The sequence below is a fragment of the Onychostruthus taczanowskii genome, unplaced genomic scaffold (genome assembly GCF_017590055.1).
Source record: "Onychostruthus taczanowskii isolate IOZ18803 unplaced genomic scaffold, ASM1759005v1 scaffold247, whole genome shotgun sequence".
NCBI classification, from domain to species: Eukaryota; Metazoa; Chordata; class Aves; order Passeriformes; family Passeridae; genus Onychostruthus; species Onychostruthus taczanowskii.
This window is the reverse complement of record NW_024499763.1, coordinates 148,942-165,440: the sequence shown is the minus strand read 5'-3', so window position 1 is coordinate 165,440 and position 16,499 is coordinate 148,942. Positions and strand designations below refer to the sequence as shown.

The following is a 16,499-nucleotide window of genomic DNA, read 5'->3' as shown; positions in this document are numbered from 1 at the left end:
ACATGCCCATGAGAACAAATTAAATTATTCTAAGAGAATTCTGATGTAGTATGAAACAATTTCACTGTGTAAAACACAATGGTTAAACTTCATTTCGTGCAAAACTAGAACTCCAAGCACACATAATGTTACCTAATTTCCATAAAAAGCAAACTACATCATATAACATTTACATAAATGCTCCTCTGTTACAAGCCTGAGGCAAAAGGAATCATCACTGCCATTTCACTTAAATCAGAAATATTTACATTAAAATAATTGAAAGAAAATGCTTACTATGGTTATAACACTTTTACTCCTTCACAAACTCTTATACACTCACTGCTATGTTTTCTATGTGAATTCCTGGTGGCATTACAATGACAATTTATAGGTAGTTGCAAGTTTTTTTTCTTAAGTTAGACCAGAAGAAGACTCCATCAATTTTTTCCCATACAAACAAGGAAGTACAGTTGCTTCTCAGAAGTTTCTTTCCTAAATCCAGTTTTATTGGTAACAGATAAATCAGTCAAAAGCATCCCTAAACTCTGCTGTCCATAAGTGCAGATAATGATAGTAGTAGTGAAGATACCACAGGTGATGTGTAGAACAGAAAAAAGAGCATCTCTTAATATCCATTCCAAAAACAACTGTAGAAAAAGACCACACTGAAGCTTTCTGATGTACAAATGTGAAAGCAAATAATCTAGGTATATTCTTACCAGCTTTTTCAGATTTTTCTTTCTGCTCTTTTAATTCCTCGCCTTTTGTAGTTATTTGTTTGATTCGAGCACGCAGTTGGGCTACCTCCTCCTCCTTCGTTTCCAATGTTTCATGCATTTGCCGCTTTGTCTCTGCAATTACCATGCCCTATGGAAAAAATCCTTGTGATAAAAAGCTAGCAAATAAATAGGACATATACCTGAAACAATTTCAAGCCAGGGCACAATCCTTGCCAGGAATAAACTGTAGTCTCTTATTATGAGACCAGAGATCATAGGATTTTTCTATGTCAGAACACAGAAAATGCTTGCAAAAAGAAGATAAGAATAGGGACTATTTTTAAGAGTATCCAAATTTATCTAGTGGTGAAAAGAACTCCAGCAAACACAGACCATCCAAAAGCTTCCTCCTTCTAGTACAGACACTTTTCTTTGAAACACGTATTCTGTAAACAATCCCAAACTAAAAGCATTGTGGAGTCCGTACTTCTCATTCGAAAATACACCATACAATATTAGTCATGTTGCTTATGACACCACCAGAAGTTACTCCAGGTACCAAGACTGTGATTAAAAAACTTTTAAGGAGTGAAAACCTGAGAAACTCCTTATTGTCTGTCGAAAGCACAATTACTTTACTGGTTATTTTAAAATTAATTTAATTGCATCTCATCTTCATTTGTGTTTGGGGTTTCTTTGTTTTAGAATTGGCATCAAGAATGTATTTAGCTCATCTGCTTCATCCTATATAACGTCACATTGCAGTATTAAGTATAATTTAACAGACATATCTTATGATATATATACAATATTCTTAAGTAGCATAAATTACTTGTTTATTAAAACATAGATGAAACCATCAGACCACTAAAACCAGTTTCTAATACCAAGAGCTAGATATTTTATGTTTTAAACAATCTTCATCAAAACCTACAGCTTTGTTTACCTTGTCTTGTTCTAGCTGTTCAATCAAATTCTTTGCATCACGTAGCTGTGTAATCAGTTTAGTCTTCTCAGCCATGTGAAGGTCCTAAAAAAAGATCCCAGTCACAAGTTGGTTGATAAACAGCTTAGCTTTGGCTCTGACCCTGCACTATGCATTGGAGGAAGAACACAGAACACAATAAAGGGAAACTGAAGTGGGCAGTTTTAAATTACTTTTACGTCTTCCAGAGGTAGGCTGCCTTTATGGCTTCTGTAATAATTCAGAGATCTGAAGGCTTTGTTAGAGCTTCCACACATGGAGGTCTGAGTTGGTAAAGTAAAACAAGAAATATGTCTAAGATTTCTGCTCTATTCTCTGCACCTTGGTTTACAAGAGGGTCTCAGCAATGCAATATCAATCATTTGTTACTAGCTGTGTTCTAGAAAATGTCATTCAAACACTCAAGTCTTTCAGAGCTTTTTCAAACCAGGCTAGAGATGAAGACAGAGACAGGAATCTGATCTCGTAACTAAAGTTAAGTACAGCTATACTTAGCACATATTCAGATTTCATTACTATTAGCCACCTTACTTACGCTCCACACTCAGCATTAATGGCCTTAAAAGGAAAATTGTGCAAAGTATTAATTTATTAGTTTTGGGATTGCACTTATGTTCACTATATTGTGATCACTGTCCTGCCTTCACTTTCTTTCTCTTAATTTACATAATTAATGCCTCATTCCCTATGTCTTAAAGGTTTAGCTCTTCTCCACTTTTCTCACTTTACCTTCTGTCTTCTGTGCTAAAACAGTTTTTTTCTCACCCCAATTTCCCACAACTACTTATTTCTAATATCATTCTGATTATTTATACAGTAAGTTTTCATACCCTACTTCACCATTCTTGAGTGTATTAATTCCAGGTTTTGAACCTTTATCTCCAAAAAAGTACAGGGACAGTTTGTTTTATGGTCTGCCCTATCAATAAATTTCGGAAATACTGAAGGTTATTACTGTATTTTCATGGTTACCCATAAAGCTAAGAGAATTTTCCATACCTTCATTTTTTCCAGCTCCTGAAGCCTCTCTTCCAGCTGTTCTTGAAGTGCCTCTTTCTCGCTGGTTAATTGGGCACAGCACTCCTTATGTGACCGAATAGTCTCCTTACAACGTTGCAGCAAGTTCTCTTGGCGCTTCACCCTCTGATTAAGAGTTTCCAGTGTTTTAACAGAATCTTCATTACTCTCTATAAGACAACATACCAACATTACCATATGCATGACATTTTCAAAATGCAGATCTGCATTCATTATTCACAATGCAGTGGACTCATAGGTCTCTAAAGAAAGTTGTGTGAAGTCTGCAAAACTTCCAAGTTTCTCCTGTAAGTGCCAGAAATGTTCTACACGTACACAGAGTAGTTAAGAGTATTTAACACCAACTTAGCTTACAAAACCCCACTTACCTTTTCGGCTTCAAAATGAACCTATTAATCAACCAGGTTTTTAATGTAATTAAAAAATCATCATGATTTATAAACCTGCCTGCTGCTACTAACAGCAGAATATGCACAAGTAGGAAAAAATGCAAAGAAAATCACAACTCTCAAGTGCCATGGACACAGATTCTTGCTTTCCCAAAGCTGGGTATGACATTAGTTCTAAAATACCCAGGTTGGCAATATTACATTCAGCAGGATAAAGGTTATACTTAGTGTCTTTCTGAGTAGCACTCATAGAATTATAGACTGGTTTTGGTTGGAAGGGATCTTAAAGATCATCTAGTTCCAACCTCTGCCATAGGCCGGAACACCTCACAGAACAAGTTGCTCAGAGCTCCATCCAGCCTGGCCTTTAACACTTCAAAGGATGGGGCAGGCACAACTTCTCTGGGCAACCTGTTCCAGTGCCTCACCACCCTCACAGTAAAGAATTTTTTCTAATATCTATAATTTAAACCTACTCCTTCTCAGTTTGAATCACTGTATAACTAGCACATGTGTGCTTCTGCTCTGATGCTCTGGAGGTTGCAAGAGTATTTGGCATTGTACTGGATTTGCATGGCCAAGCTTCAGTAGTTGAAGGGGAACTACAGGGGTGGCTTCTGCAAGAAGCTGCCAGAAAGCTGCCAGAAGCTTTCTTCATGTCCAGCAGAGCCAATACCCAGCAAAAGACAGATGTGCTGCTGGTCAAGGATGGGCAAATTAGAAATGGTGGTAATGCCTCTGTGATAAAAGAATTAAGAAGAAAGAAGAAAAAAGTTATTGCGCAGTTGTAATTGCAGCCAAAGAAAAGCAGAGTGAGAAATGTGAGGGGAACAACTCTGCAGACATGAAGATCCATGGAGAAGGAAGAGGAGGAGGTGCTCCAGGCACTGGAGCTAGGATTCCCCTGCTGCCTGTAGTGCAGACCACGGTGAAACAGCTGATGCAGAGATCCCATGGAGGAGTCCATGCCAGAGCAAGTGGATGCCCAAGAGGAGACTGTGACCCTGTGGGAGGCCCACGGAAGAGAGAAGCCCACTCTGGAGTAGCCTGTCCTTCAAGAACTGCACCCTGTGGTAGAGTGACCCACGCTGCAGCAGTTCGTGGAGGACTGTGGGATGGGCTCACATTACAGCAGTTCGCAGGGAGTTGCTGCCCATGAGATGGACTCATGTTGGAGAAGTTCTTGTAGAACTGTCTCCTGTGGGAGGGACCCCACAGTGGAGCAGGAGAAACACTCCTCTGTGAGTTATAACTGAGCTCAGTTATTCCTGAGCTGTGGAAGAGACCGCAGGTGATGAACTGACCACAAACCCCCATTCCCTGCCCCTCTGGGGAAAGAGGTAAAGCTGGGAAGGGTGGGGCAGGCAGAAGGTGTTTTTAAGGTTTTATTTTACTTCTCATTATCCTGCTCTGATTTTATTAGTAATAAATTCACTTTGTATCTATAATTCGAGCCTGTTTTGGCAATGACAGTGTTTAGGCTTCTCCCAGGCCTTATCCCAACTCATGATTACTTCTTTAAATTTTCTCTCCTCTGTCCAGCTGTGGAGGAGAGCAAGAGAGCCGCTTTGGTGGATGCGTGGCACACTACAGTCCAGAGGCAGACTCACACACAGAAAACATTTTGAATCACAACTTTTCATTATTGACTAAGCAGTACAAAAACCATGGCACTAGATAAGAACATCTCTCACCTAACACTTCCTATCATCCCTGCATATAAAAACCAAAGCGGATGCTGAACAAATATAATTTCAAGATGTACGTTTACCTCTGTTCTTAACCCTACCTTTTATGAAGGGTACCAATGAAAGACATTTTTATTATGTATCAGCATTATAATGTCCCTGGCTCAGTAATCAAATACATGCAACACTGAGAATCCCACTAATTTAAACAACCTCCAGACCTGAGGAACACTCAGATTATTCAATAGCAGGAATATCAAAATTGATCTTTGTTTTTACTTTTTTTTCTGATAAAACAAGAAAAAATACCCCCAAACTCACAAGAAAAAGACAGAGATTGGCAACTAAACTGCTCTCTAAACTCCAGGGATATGTCCTCACTTATTGGGGACAGAAACTCTTAATTGTATTATGTTGGGATAGTAAGAACACCTACCAACAAAGCAATAATTACAATGTTATTATCAGTATTGACAAAGGAAAGACATACCAGATCTGAATTTTTACGAAAATTTAGTTTCTTAAAAGGGTTATCCTGTCCTCTAGCTGCCAGATGGTTTTCAAAACAATTGTCTTCTTCTAGAAAATATATCCTTACTATGACATGGTCAGCCCTAAATATTGTTATTCCATCATAAATAACAACAGGTTTATTCCCCAAAATGTAATGTCTCTTGAAAAAGCCACAATACATACCATTGCTTCCTGGTTCCACAATATTTTCTGCACTGACTTCTTCTGCTGGACTTTGAACTTGTGGTTCTGTTTGGACATTTTGATCAGGTAATTCAGTGCCTATCTGACCATTCTGTAATCTCTGTTTCAGCAACGACACCTAAACAAAATGCTCTTTTTGTTAAAAAAAATCCAAGGATTCAAAGCAGATAATTTTTTTAATCTGCAAAACTAGAAAGAGTTAAATTAATTTTGATACTAGCAAGTAGGAAAAGGAAAAATCTGTCTGAAATTTTTTACCACTTTTTAAAACTCAGAATTATGCTTCCAATTAACATAAGTAGAATGACTATGAGAAGAGAAACAAAGACCAATTAAGCAAAATACATGAATTTTGCAAAAGCAATCTTAGGTCAGATATCTGCTAATGTTGATACCTGGATAACAAAAACATCACAAAGGTATTTAAATGCAAATCAGCCAATCTTATTTAACATTAGTAAGATTTTTACAAAGGTATCCTCTACCACAAAGACACACTTAATTTCCAGAAAATCCTAAATTCACAAGACACTTTTCACCTTCAAAGCAATTACAATAAAACATGGATATGCATCATAGGAAGTATATAGCTAAAAGGAAAAGGTAAGAAGAGCAGTTTTAAACAACATCTGCTGGGTAAATTATCTTACCTGAGTTTGCAGGACATTAATAAGTTGATCCTTTTCTTCTAAGGAAGCATCAAATTCCTCTTGGAGATGTTTCTTAGCTTGTTGATCCATCTGTAGTTCCTGATAATACAAACACATCTCAAATGAATGTGAACTCAATGAATGTGAACTCTAAAGACTTATGAAAATATTATGAATTAGCATCTAAAATATCTCTTTCATAGTTGTAATCCCAAAATACAACCATGAAGAGTATATTTTTTTTTTACTATACAACCTTCCACACAATACAGTAAGAACATCCAATTATAATACCAGGATTAAAACAGCAAGAGTCTAGATCTGATGGAAAATTATCAAGGATTCTTTTTCCTAAATATAAGTTTGTATAGGGTTAATTTTAAGCCTGCTCCTGAAAAACCATCTTCCATGCACACATGTCTCCTGGAAGCTGAAGACTGCACTTTGGACGATTCTTCATTTTGCCACCAGATTAGCCAACAAAAAAAGAATAAATGTAAAATTCATTATGTTCATTCAATATGCCACCATTCTAAAATGACAAATGCCATGTATAAGAGAAGAAAGTTGGTTTTTTTATTCCACAAATGTGTCTCAAATGAGAAAGGCAGAGAATGCCAAATAATTTAAGTATGTGGCTTTACTTGATACTTACATGCATTTGTTTGGCTGAACACTTTTAGAAGCTTGTAGATATTGCCTAAATTCTTTAGTAATATCTACAGAGTCTTATATTTCCTGAAGGAGGTTTTATTTTCAATTACTTCCTATGCTTTTAAGGTTTAAACATTTAAATTTCTTTAAATAATTATCATTCTAACAGAAAATAAATGTACCTAAATTAATTCACATCTAACTGCTTATTCAGAGAACCAGAACCACAAATACATCATGCATGCACTGCAAATATTTTCAGAAACTTTTAAATCTTTTTTATTTATATATTTATTTCATCCATAGATATCTTCCCCATGATTTACTCCAGGAAAAGAATGCTTCTATGACTATTATTCTGCAAAGATCACTTGTATAAAAGCAATCACCACCCATAAACGTGAGTTCCATTAGCCAGGCAAAGACAGAGGATGATAGAAAGAGAAAGAAAGGATGAAAAAGCAAATGAGACAAAACAGAGCACTTGATGCTTCCTGCACTGCTTTCCTCCAACTCTAAATCTTGTTTTTATGCTGTCTTGCTGTCTATCCCTTACCTCCAACAGTGAATGCCTGCCACAGATGAGGCTGATACCGGCTTTGAAAACCACAGCTGTATGAGCTGAGCCTGCCCTGCCATGCACAGGCACAATAGTGAGGGAAAGCATCACTGAAAAAAACATTACTCTCTTTCCAACTATATCCACTTCTCAACACTGCATTGCCTCATATTCTCAGCAATTGCTGATCACACTTCTGCCCTGTGCTTCTGACCTTTAGAAGCAATTTCTTTCAAATGAAGCAAAGCAGGCCAATGTGAGAACAAGTGTCAAAGAGATTTATTGAAATCAACACAGAAATGGTCCTCTTTGGATCTCAGAGTCCCTTCTGATCCTTTTCTGTGAAGGAGAACACTGAAGATTGCTTTAACTGGTTTTGAGGAATTACTCCTAACAGGAGTAAATTAAGTTACGGAAACTACATTTATTTCTAGGGACTGTGTCACACTGTTATTTTAGCCTCAAAGGAAGATTCATTTCCTCATACATGGCCCTCTTAGAAGAAACTTGCCTGATTCAACATATTTATGGGGAAAATGGATTGTATGATGAGGAAAAAGATTATTATAATTATTTTCTGATAACAAATTACATAAATGAATGAACTACTTTGGACCATGTTAGCTTCCACAATGGAAACTTACCATTTTATTTGTAATTTTTCCTTCATTGTCTGTTTTACCTAATGCTGCAAGACCTGGGCTTCCAAAAGATCAGAAAAATACTTTTTGAAGTGTATCAATAAATGAAAAAGAATTTCAGTGTTAGATTTGAAGGAATCTTTAAATTTACAAGATTGGTAAGAATGAAATTAAATTTTACACAATATATGCATATACAAATGTATATTTATAACACAGAAATATATGTGTAACTTACCTATATATATGAACCAGAAAGACTGTGACAGAAGTATTAAAAAAATAAAAAGCACATGGTCCAATTCTATCATATGCCAAAGATTTAACTCTGTTCCACATTTGCCTTCCTGATTTCAACAAGTAGCAATAAACTGGAAAACCAATCCTACAAGAGCATGCAGATATGGACCTAACACAGAAAAAGCTTTTTCATTTGACCTTGTAGTGATATGGAAAAGATACAACCTTGGCAAGCCAATTCAGACAGTAAAGCAATGTTTTTTTCCCTCACATGCACTGACAGCTTAGCTTAGGACATTGTGACAGTCTGGACACAGGCTATAGCTCAGACGAACACAGTACTCCCAGCACTGACCCACCGTTCTCAGCTGCTGGGGCAGAAACAGCACAGATGTGAACCAAAATGCTATCCCACCAGCACACATAATTCACAGCATGCTCACTCTCCAAATCACTGAAGAGTCCCCAGCAATTTGCCAGTGACCTCCCTTGAAATGATTGGCTGCCTGACTAGTCACAGGGATAGGTCCTTATGGGTGAGCTTGAGCCTTGAGTACACATGGCCAGAGGCTCACAGTCACCATCCCTCATTATGAAGTGGACAGGCCTTGGTCCCTGTCTGTGGGCAAAACACCCAGCTGCCTGGAGTGAGTCTGCCTTCAGGAAAAGGTGGAACCTCACCACAGTCTAATGGCTCCCGCAACCTCCATGCCAGCTGCTGCTCAGCATTGCACATGGCAGAAGCAGGTGTGCAGTCATAAGACAAAGCCTGTGACTTTGGGCTAAATGGTACCCAGCTCTCCAGCAACGCAAGAGCACAGACAGAGGCTCTTGCACACCCATCTCCAAATCTGGTGTTGCACTAGCTCCTGAGGTAATAAAATGGCTTCAGCTTCACATTGTGCTTCATCAGGGTTTGACAATATGGTGTTTTTGATATTGCCCTTTTAATCTGTTCTGCCCTGTCATCTATATGTGTTTTTTAAGTCAAATGTGTTTACTATTAATACCAAATACACTAGAGCTTCTCCTTTTAATTTCATATAACCTAAGGAGGCAAATCATAACACAACCTATTTGATTTTATGATTGAAACCAAACTATACTAAAATCCATAAAACAATGTAAGTATTACAACTGAGATAAAGAAGAATTTTTTTTAAATTATCCTATTTTTTTTTGACAGTCATTGAAATCCTTACAAAAATGTGCCTATTACTTGTGTTCACCTGAAACAGTATATGTCATTAATAGAAGAGCAACAGATTGCACAGGGACATCTATGGCTGGGCCCAACAATACTGCAAGAACCACACACACTTCTACCTATTTCACAATGAACAAGAGAAGTAGTTCAATTCCTGATGGACTACTACTCTGTCTTAAGAGTATAGCAATAAACTGCTGAATGGGAAACAAGCCAGTCAAGTAACCCCATATAAACAACAAAAACAACAAAAAAGCTGTAAAAAACCCTGCTCTGTAATAGAAAATATTTTGTGAACAAAAAAGTCAAAAGCTAAGCAGAAAAAGATCCTTTGTAGGTGTGATATAACGTAAACATGCAATCAGTAAAGGAATTTACCTCTCTCAGTTCTCCAATTCTGCGAAGTGCTTTATCCTGGCTTTGACTCAGAATGCTCTTAAGAAAAAAGGAAGAATAAAGATCAGGTGTATTAAATGTAATTTTTAAATGGGTAAATAAATTTTAAAAATTCACAAATGTAATTATTTGTTTCTCTTTCAAGTCACACTTGAGATGTAAGTATTGTCATAAACTACCAACTCTGCGTTGGCAATCTATCAATCTATCACCTGAAGTCAGCTGATGCAAAAAAAAAGGCTGGAGTACAATACTTCACAGTTATTTGGACAAATTAATTTTACCTTGGCTTTCTTAGAAATCCCAGCTAAGAAACCATCATCTGTTACATATAACACACTGAAAATTAAATCTGTATTGTCACTACACATTTTAAGATTGAAAAAAGGATACAGGTAAGAGAGTATGAAAAGTAATGCTTACCTGTAGCTTCTTCTTTTCCCGCTGGATAACTTGATAAGCAGACACTAGCTAAAATAAATAAATCGGATATAAAGATGATAATACGTCTGCATATAGCCATCAAAATAATCTCCTTAGCTGTATCACTACCTGCATTTTCAAACTCTTTGCTCCACTTCAGAACTTTCTTTTAATAGAAATGTACTTAAATTTTTTTGAAGTTTTCTTTATGTATCTATAAAATATCTCCAATGTGTTAAAAAATACAAGCCTACATGACAAAACAATGATGCCCCTCAGCTTTCATGCACACTTTTCCCTTCCCTGAGACAACATACCACATACCATCCTTCAACATAGGGGGTCAAACCAACAATATCAGAAAGTTGTATCTCAGATAGCTACCCCACAGAAGTGACCACTTGTAAGAGTACATGTCCCAGGGAGATTAAGCAAAAATAATTTTACAAAAAGTGTGCACTAAAAAATAAATTTCTAAATTTAACAAAAAAAGCTGCAATGTTCTCATCCCATATGCTTTGCATATATCCAGCAAAGACAGATTGAAAGTAGACAGTATTTCATTTCTCACTGTAAGCTGACAAAAGGGGTAACTTAAATATTTGATTACAACTGCCAAGTAGCATTATGTTGAAGTAGCATAATGGCATTTGGAATTAGAACACTGTTTTCAAATTGAAGAAAAATTTAAGAAAAACGAATCTAGAACACTGAAACCAGAAAGTCAAAATATATATTCAAATTCTAATTTAAAATGAACTAAACATTTTCAGAATTCAAAATTACTTTTAATTTCAAAGTTATATTTATTTTGCCCTCATAAGAAAATCAAAACTGCTATGGGTGGTTTCCTTTACCATATTTTTGAGATGCTAACTGTGCATCCTACTTTAAGAGGGAAAATATTTCTGCCTTAATTACTCATTATATATTGCAACAAGTTTCTTCCAAGCCCCAGCAAAACAATTATTTTCAACTGAACTGAAGAAATGCACAAAACCAGGAAAAAACCCCAAGCCTTTCTGACACAGAAAGTTAGGGTTTGGTGGACAGATTACACGAATAAAAAAAATCCCAAACGACCAAAAAAAGCACTAAAACAAACCCACAAACTGAAGAATTTTCATTTTAGCAACTACTATTTACATAAACTTCAAAAAAAATACTTATTACTCTAGCTGGAAGCGAAGGAAAAATTACTGTGAGAACTGCTCTTTCAGGCATATGCTGAATACTGCAGTCACTGTATACATATTTTAGATTCCAGGAATTTCGACAAAAGTCTGCACAGGAATTTTTGTATTTGAGGGCAGCAAACATTAAAAGAACTGTAAAAAACAGTACAAACATCCAGTTTTAAATACACATAACAAAACAATTAAGAAACCCAAACAAAACCCAAAACTAATTAAAAAACCCAATACCAAAACTCCACCAAAAGTTTGACAGCTTCAGTAATTTGGAAAATGAGTAGTGAAACTACTTATATACTTGGTTTTCACTATAATATACAAAAAAAATAAGATGTTTTAATTAATTTCTCCCAGGGAATATCTAGAAATTATGAAGAATAGAACTTGTTTATTGAAAACAAAATGCTTGCCGATTGCATATGGCTAGAATATACACTGTGCATTTCAAGAACAAGTTGGAAAACAAATAAATTTGCTGTCATGGGAGTACAAGTCATGCTCATCTCTGTAGTGAACTTCACCGCCTGCTAGATGGTTTCAGTTGAAATCTTAATAGGCCTGCTCTGTGTGAGTAACCATTAATTAACCTCTACTTCTGGCATCAGGAAATTATTTACAAACAACAGAAGAAAAAGATTTCCATGTTTTATTACCAGAAAAACATTCAACCTTTTTAGGTCAAAAATAACTAGATTTAGAATAATTTAATTCCGTGTTAGTTGTAAATTGAAACATTTGCTCCAAACAGGAAAACAAAAGGATTGTCCACTGCTGCAGTATCTCTTAGCCTAATCTCTTTCCCCTTTCTGCAGAGCTAAACCAGTCACATTGCCTACCTCTGAGTATTTTCCCCTATAGTTGCCTAAACTGCGCTCCATTCTACGTAGACGCTGCAGCAACTGCTCTTTGCTGAAGGTGTCCATATTTCCCAGAGGCTCTTCAGTTTCACTTTCAATGTCAGAAGGTGAATCAAAGGTGGGACTAAGAGCTTCCAAGTCTAGTCGATTCAGTGAGTCTCTTGAAGAACTCTGGACTAGGGACTCTTTAGAAGAAGAGCGAAATAGGGTCTCTCTTACTGGGCTTCGAAACAAAGACTCCACGGAGGGAACTCGAAGTTGAAGCCTCTGGGCAAAAGACTGACTGTCACTTAGCTGCAAAATTGAAAGAGAGTAATTATTTCTGCACTGTTTTTAGGCAGACAGACACACTAAATCCAGGAAAGAGACATGACTCGTGCAAAGAAACTACTGTTGTCTAAGACATGCATGACATCAAATAGCTGCTACTCCCTTAAAAGAATCACCTACTTGTGCAGAAAAATCAAGCATGCAACTACCAGATGTGCAAAATTTCAGACAGCATCTAAGTCTAATAAACTACAGCTCTGATTTAAACTTTTAGGAGAATACATTTCTGTGTAATCCCTCTAAAAAGTGAGGAATGTGTAACTAATATAAATGGTTATTTATTGTCTCAAACTTGAAAAATATAATTGACTCACTTCTTAATGTATTACACAGAAGACTATATTTATCTCAAAGACATAGATACTTTCCTATGACAAAGAGAACAAATTAATGGTAGAATCCTTCTATGATAGCTCTAGCAAGCCATCTTGAACAGTCCTTTTCTTATTTTTATTTTAAATGACTTTACGTTTTTTGCATAAAACAAAATTATTGATTTATGCAGCTATAGTACTTACTTCATTCTATACTAAAAGATTCTGTGCTGTGGTATAACCTTTACTTGCTGGTGCTACAGAAGTGATGTGAAAGCATTACTGCACAATGTTCCCTCTACAACCAGAAGCCATTGCTAATTCCACTTCAGTAAGCTAAATGTTTCCCTAAGACATATTAAAAAAATTACCTACATCTTTATTACTAATGACATCATTTTCAACCTATCAGTTCTTTTCCTTCAGCTTTCCAAACATGCAATAAGCCCTCTACTTTTGAAAGTGAGTTTAATGTTGTACAACAAGATGCATATCAATGTTGGCAGTCTGCTAACCAGTCAGTCCTTACAAAAGAAAAGCTGCACACATGAGTAACAATACTTAATACCAGCAAATGTGATTACAAACAAATAAATATCTGACCATCCTGACAGGCAACTACTTATCCCTACTTCAGCATGAAGAGAAATACTGGACACTTAAACCAATGTAACACAAAGACAACACAGCAGTGAAAGAGGAAACAAACCCCCCCATGCCCTCCACATACCTGCGGAGAAACAGGTTCACTTCCATTGTTTTCTGTGGATCCAGGAAGTGGTTCTTTATTCAAGTTCTACAGGAAGTAAAAACAACTGTTAGAAGAAACAGAGTACAAGGACTGTAATTCAGTGATTCTTAGAAACCGGATCTGTGCTTTTTTCTTTGCCTCTGTTTTTAGTACCTTCTTTAGAAAGCTTATTAAGATGTCTTCATGCAAACACGCTAGCTTGTTAAATTCAAAACAGATTGCTGCAATATGCAGAACTACAAAGCAGCTATGTGTGCATGGATTAGTATGAGACATCTGCAAATACTTAATCTCCAATTAAGTCATAATGATTATTTATATAACATTTATGGAAAAATCAAAGACACACCAAAAAGACAAAATTATAGCAGGAAAAGTCTAATTGATTACTAGTATTTATAGCCAATATGAATAAGAGTTGGCTGTAACACCATCTTTCTCTGTTTCAGTGCAATTGGGGGGGGGGGCAGAAACTACCTGGAAAAGAAGTGCTGGTAATAAACTGTTTATAACTCCAACAAGCATGTTAAGAAAATTAGACTTTCAGAAAAAATATCTTTAACAAAACTTCTGCATTCCCAAGGAATGGAAAACAAAACACACACACACACACATTAAAAAACTTCATCCAAAACAACAAAACCAATACAACAAAAAACAATGGTCTGGAGTTGGTTGGTTTGTTTGGTTTGGGTTTTAGGTTTTTTTTTTTTATTAGTTTGGAGGTTTTTTTTACAGAGTTTATATATTTCTGCTCCTAGCCTGTCTATCCTGCCTTTCTTGTGTCCTGTATTCAGGTGTTTGCTAACCCATTTCTAATTTTCAGGAAGGATGACCCTGGAAACTACAGGTTTCTTAGTCTCACTTCATTGACTGGTAAAATTGTGGAGATGATTTTTCTGGGAGTTATTGAAAAACAGCTTCAAGACAGAGAAATCCTTGGTCACAACCAGTAATGGGTTCACAAGGGGACACTCCTGCTTGCCAAATCTGATTTCCTTTTATTACAAGGTTACCCACTGAGATGAGCAAGGGAAGCCACTTGTAATCTTTTTGGATTTCAGTAAAGCCTTTGATACTGTCTCTCACAGGACCCTCTTGGACAAAATATTCAGCACACAGCTGGATAAACACATGATGTAGTGTGTGAGCTGCTGGTTCATGGGTTGGGCTTAAAGCTTTACAGTGAATGGGGTGACATCAGACTGGTGAGATGTCATTAGTGGGGTTCTACAGGGCTCCATCCTCAGCTCTGTGCTCTTCAACATCTTCATAAATTACTTGAATGTGGGACTTGAAGGTACACTAAGTTTGATAATGATATTAATTTGGGAGGAGCTGTTGACTGCCTTGAAAGCAGAGAGGCCCTGGAAGAGGGGCCCTCAGGAAACTAGATGGCTGAGTAATCAGCAACCATACTAAATTCAACAAAGATAAATGCCAAATTCTGCACCTGGGATAGGGCAACCCTGGCTGTATGGACAGACTGGGGAACAAGACACTGGAGAGCAGCATCATGGAAAGGGACCTGAGGGTCCTGGTCAATGGAGAGTTAGATATGAGTTAGCATTGCCCTGGCAGCCAGGAGAGCCAAGTGTGTCCTGGGTACATCAGGCACAGCATCACCAGCTGGGCATGGGAGGGGATTGTCCCATAGTGCTCTGCACTTATGCAGCCTCCCCTCGACTCCTTCGGGTGCCACAATATAAGAAAGATACAAAGCTATTAGAGAGTATCCAAAGAATGGCTACAAAGATGATGAAGGGCCTTGGGGGGAAGCTATACAAGGAGCAGCTGGGGTCACTTGGCTTGCCCATCACGGAGGAGACGGAGGGGAGACCTCATAGCAGTTTACAATTTCTTCATGAGGGGATGTGGAGGGGCAGGAGCTATGGTGACCAGTAACAGGACTCAAGGGAATGGCATGAAGCTCTGTCAGGGAAGATTACGTTGGATATTAGAATAACGTTCTTAACCCAGAGGGTGGTTGGGCTCCCCAGATAAGTGGTCACACCACCAAACGTGTCTCAGTTCAAGAAGTGACTGGACAACACTCTTAGGAATATGGTATGATTCTTCGAGCTGTACTGTGCAGGGACACAAGTAAGACTTAGGTCAATCTTGTGGGTCCCTTCCAACTCAGGATATTCTATGATTCTAACTTACACAAATCCAGATTTTTTTTGCTGTATAAATCCAGTCTAACTGAATTACCAGAATATGCTAGAAACCACCTTGGACGTGGATTTTTTCAACAGAAGTAAAACACTGAGACATATCAAACAAAATAAGGGTAAATTCGCCTCAGAGCAGCATAGCTCTTAACTATTAATCAAGCTGTACCTTGACAGTTACATGCAAGCTGCAAAATCTAAGGCGTACATAGAACTGAAATCTCAATCACAATGACCCTTGTATACATATCTCTCCTACATGATCACAGTCACAGCTTCTACTCTGGATATGCCAATAAGCACACCTGAACATTAATGTGGCAGAGGAATGATAAAAGAGCTTCAAAAAGGTCTGACATGGAGCAAATTTGAGGTAGTATAGAAATAACACAGAACAAAGAGAAATCCAGATAGTTAAGGAAACCTGAGAATTGAGCAGTTACCCATATGCAGACAAAACAAAAGAGGTCTGGATTTGGAAACTGTGCTTCACCTAGATTGAACAAAATCTGAATTCTGCTTCAGAACACTATCCTGTGGCAGTGGATTTGTTCCTAGTGGATTAACAGTTTTTACAGGTTTTAAACTGAAG

General features: G+C 37.2%; 1 protein-coding gene across 8 annotated transcripts in view; it reads right to left on the bottom strand.

Annotated features, from left to right (window-relative positions):
• Positions 1-16,499, bottom strand: part of GOLGA4 (golgin A4) — a 73,249-nt gene that overhangs the window by 38,540 nt on the left and 18,210 nt on the right. For all 8 annotated transcript variants that reach the window (XR_005952820.1, XM_041406306.1, XM_041406302.1 and 5 more), the window contains 9 exons: positions 13,713-13,778; positions 12,318-12,632; positions 10,289-10,336; positions 9,848-9,904; positions 6,169-6,267; positions 5,498-5,636; positions 2,686-2,873; positions 1,648-1,731; positions 702-849 (listed from right to left, as the gene is read on the bottom strand). Coding sequence is in view for 7 of the 8 variants with exons in the window: in XM_041406306.1 (XP_041262240.1) it covers positions 702-849; positions 1,648-1,731; positions 2,686-2,873; positions 5,498-5,636; positions 6,169-6,267; positions 9,848-9,904; positions 10,289-10,336; positions 12,318-12,632; positions 13,713-13,778 (1,144 nt within the window). In the remaining variant the exon portion in view is untranslated. The remainder of the gene's footprint in view (positions 1-701; positions 850-1,647; positions 1,732-2,685; positions 2,874-5,497; positions 5,637-6,168; positions 6,268-9,847; positions 9,905-10,288; positions 10,337-12,317; positions 12,633-13,712; positions 13,779-16,499) is intronic.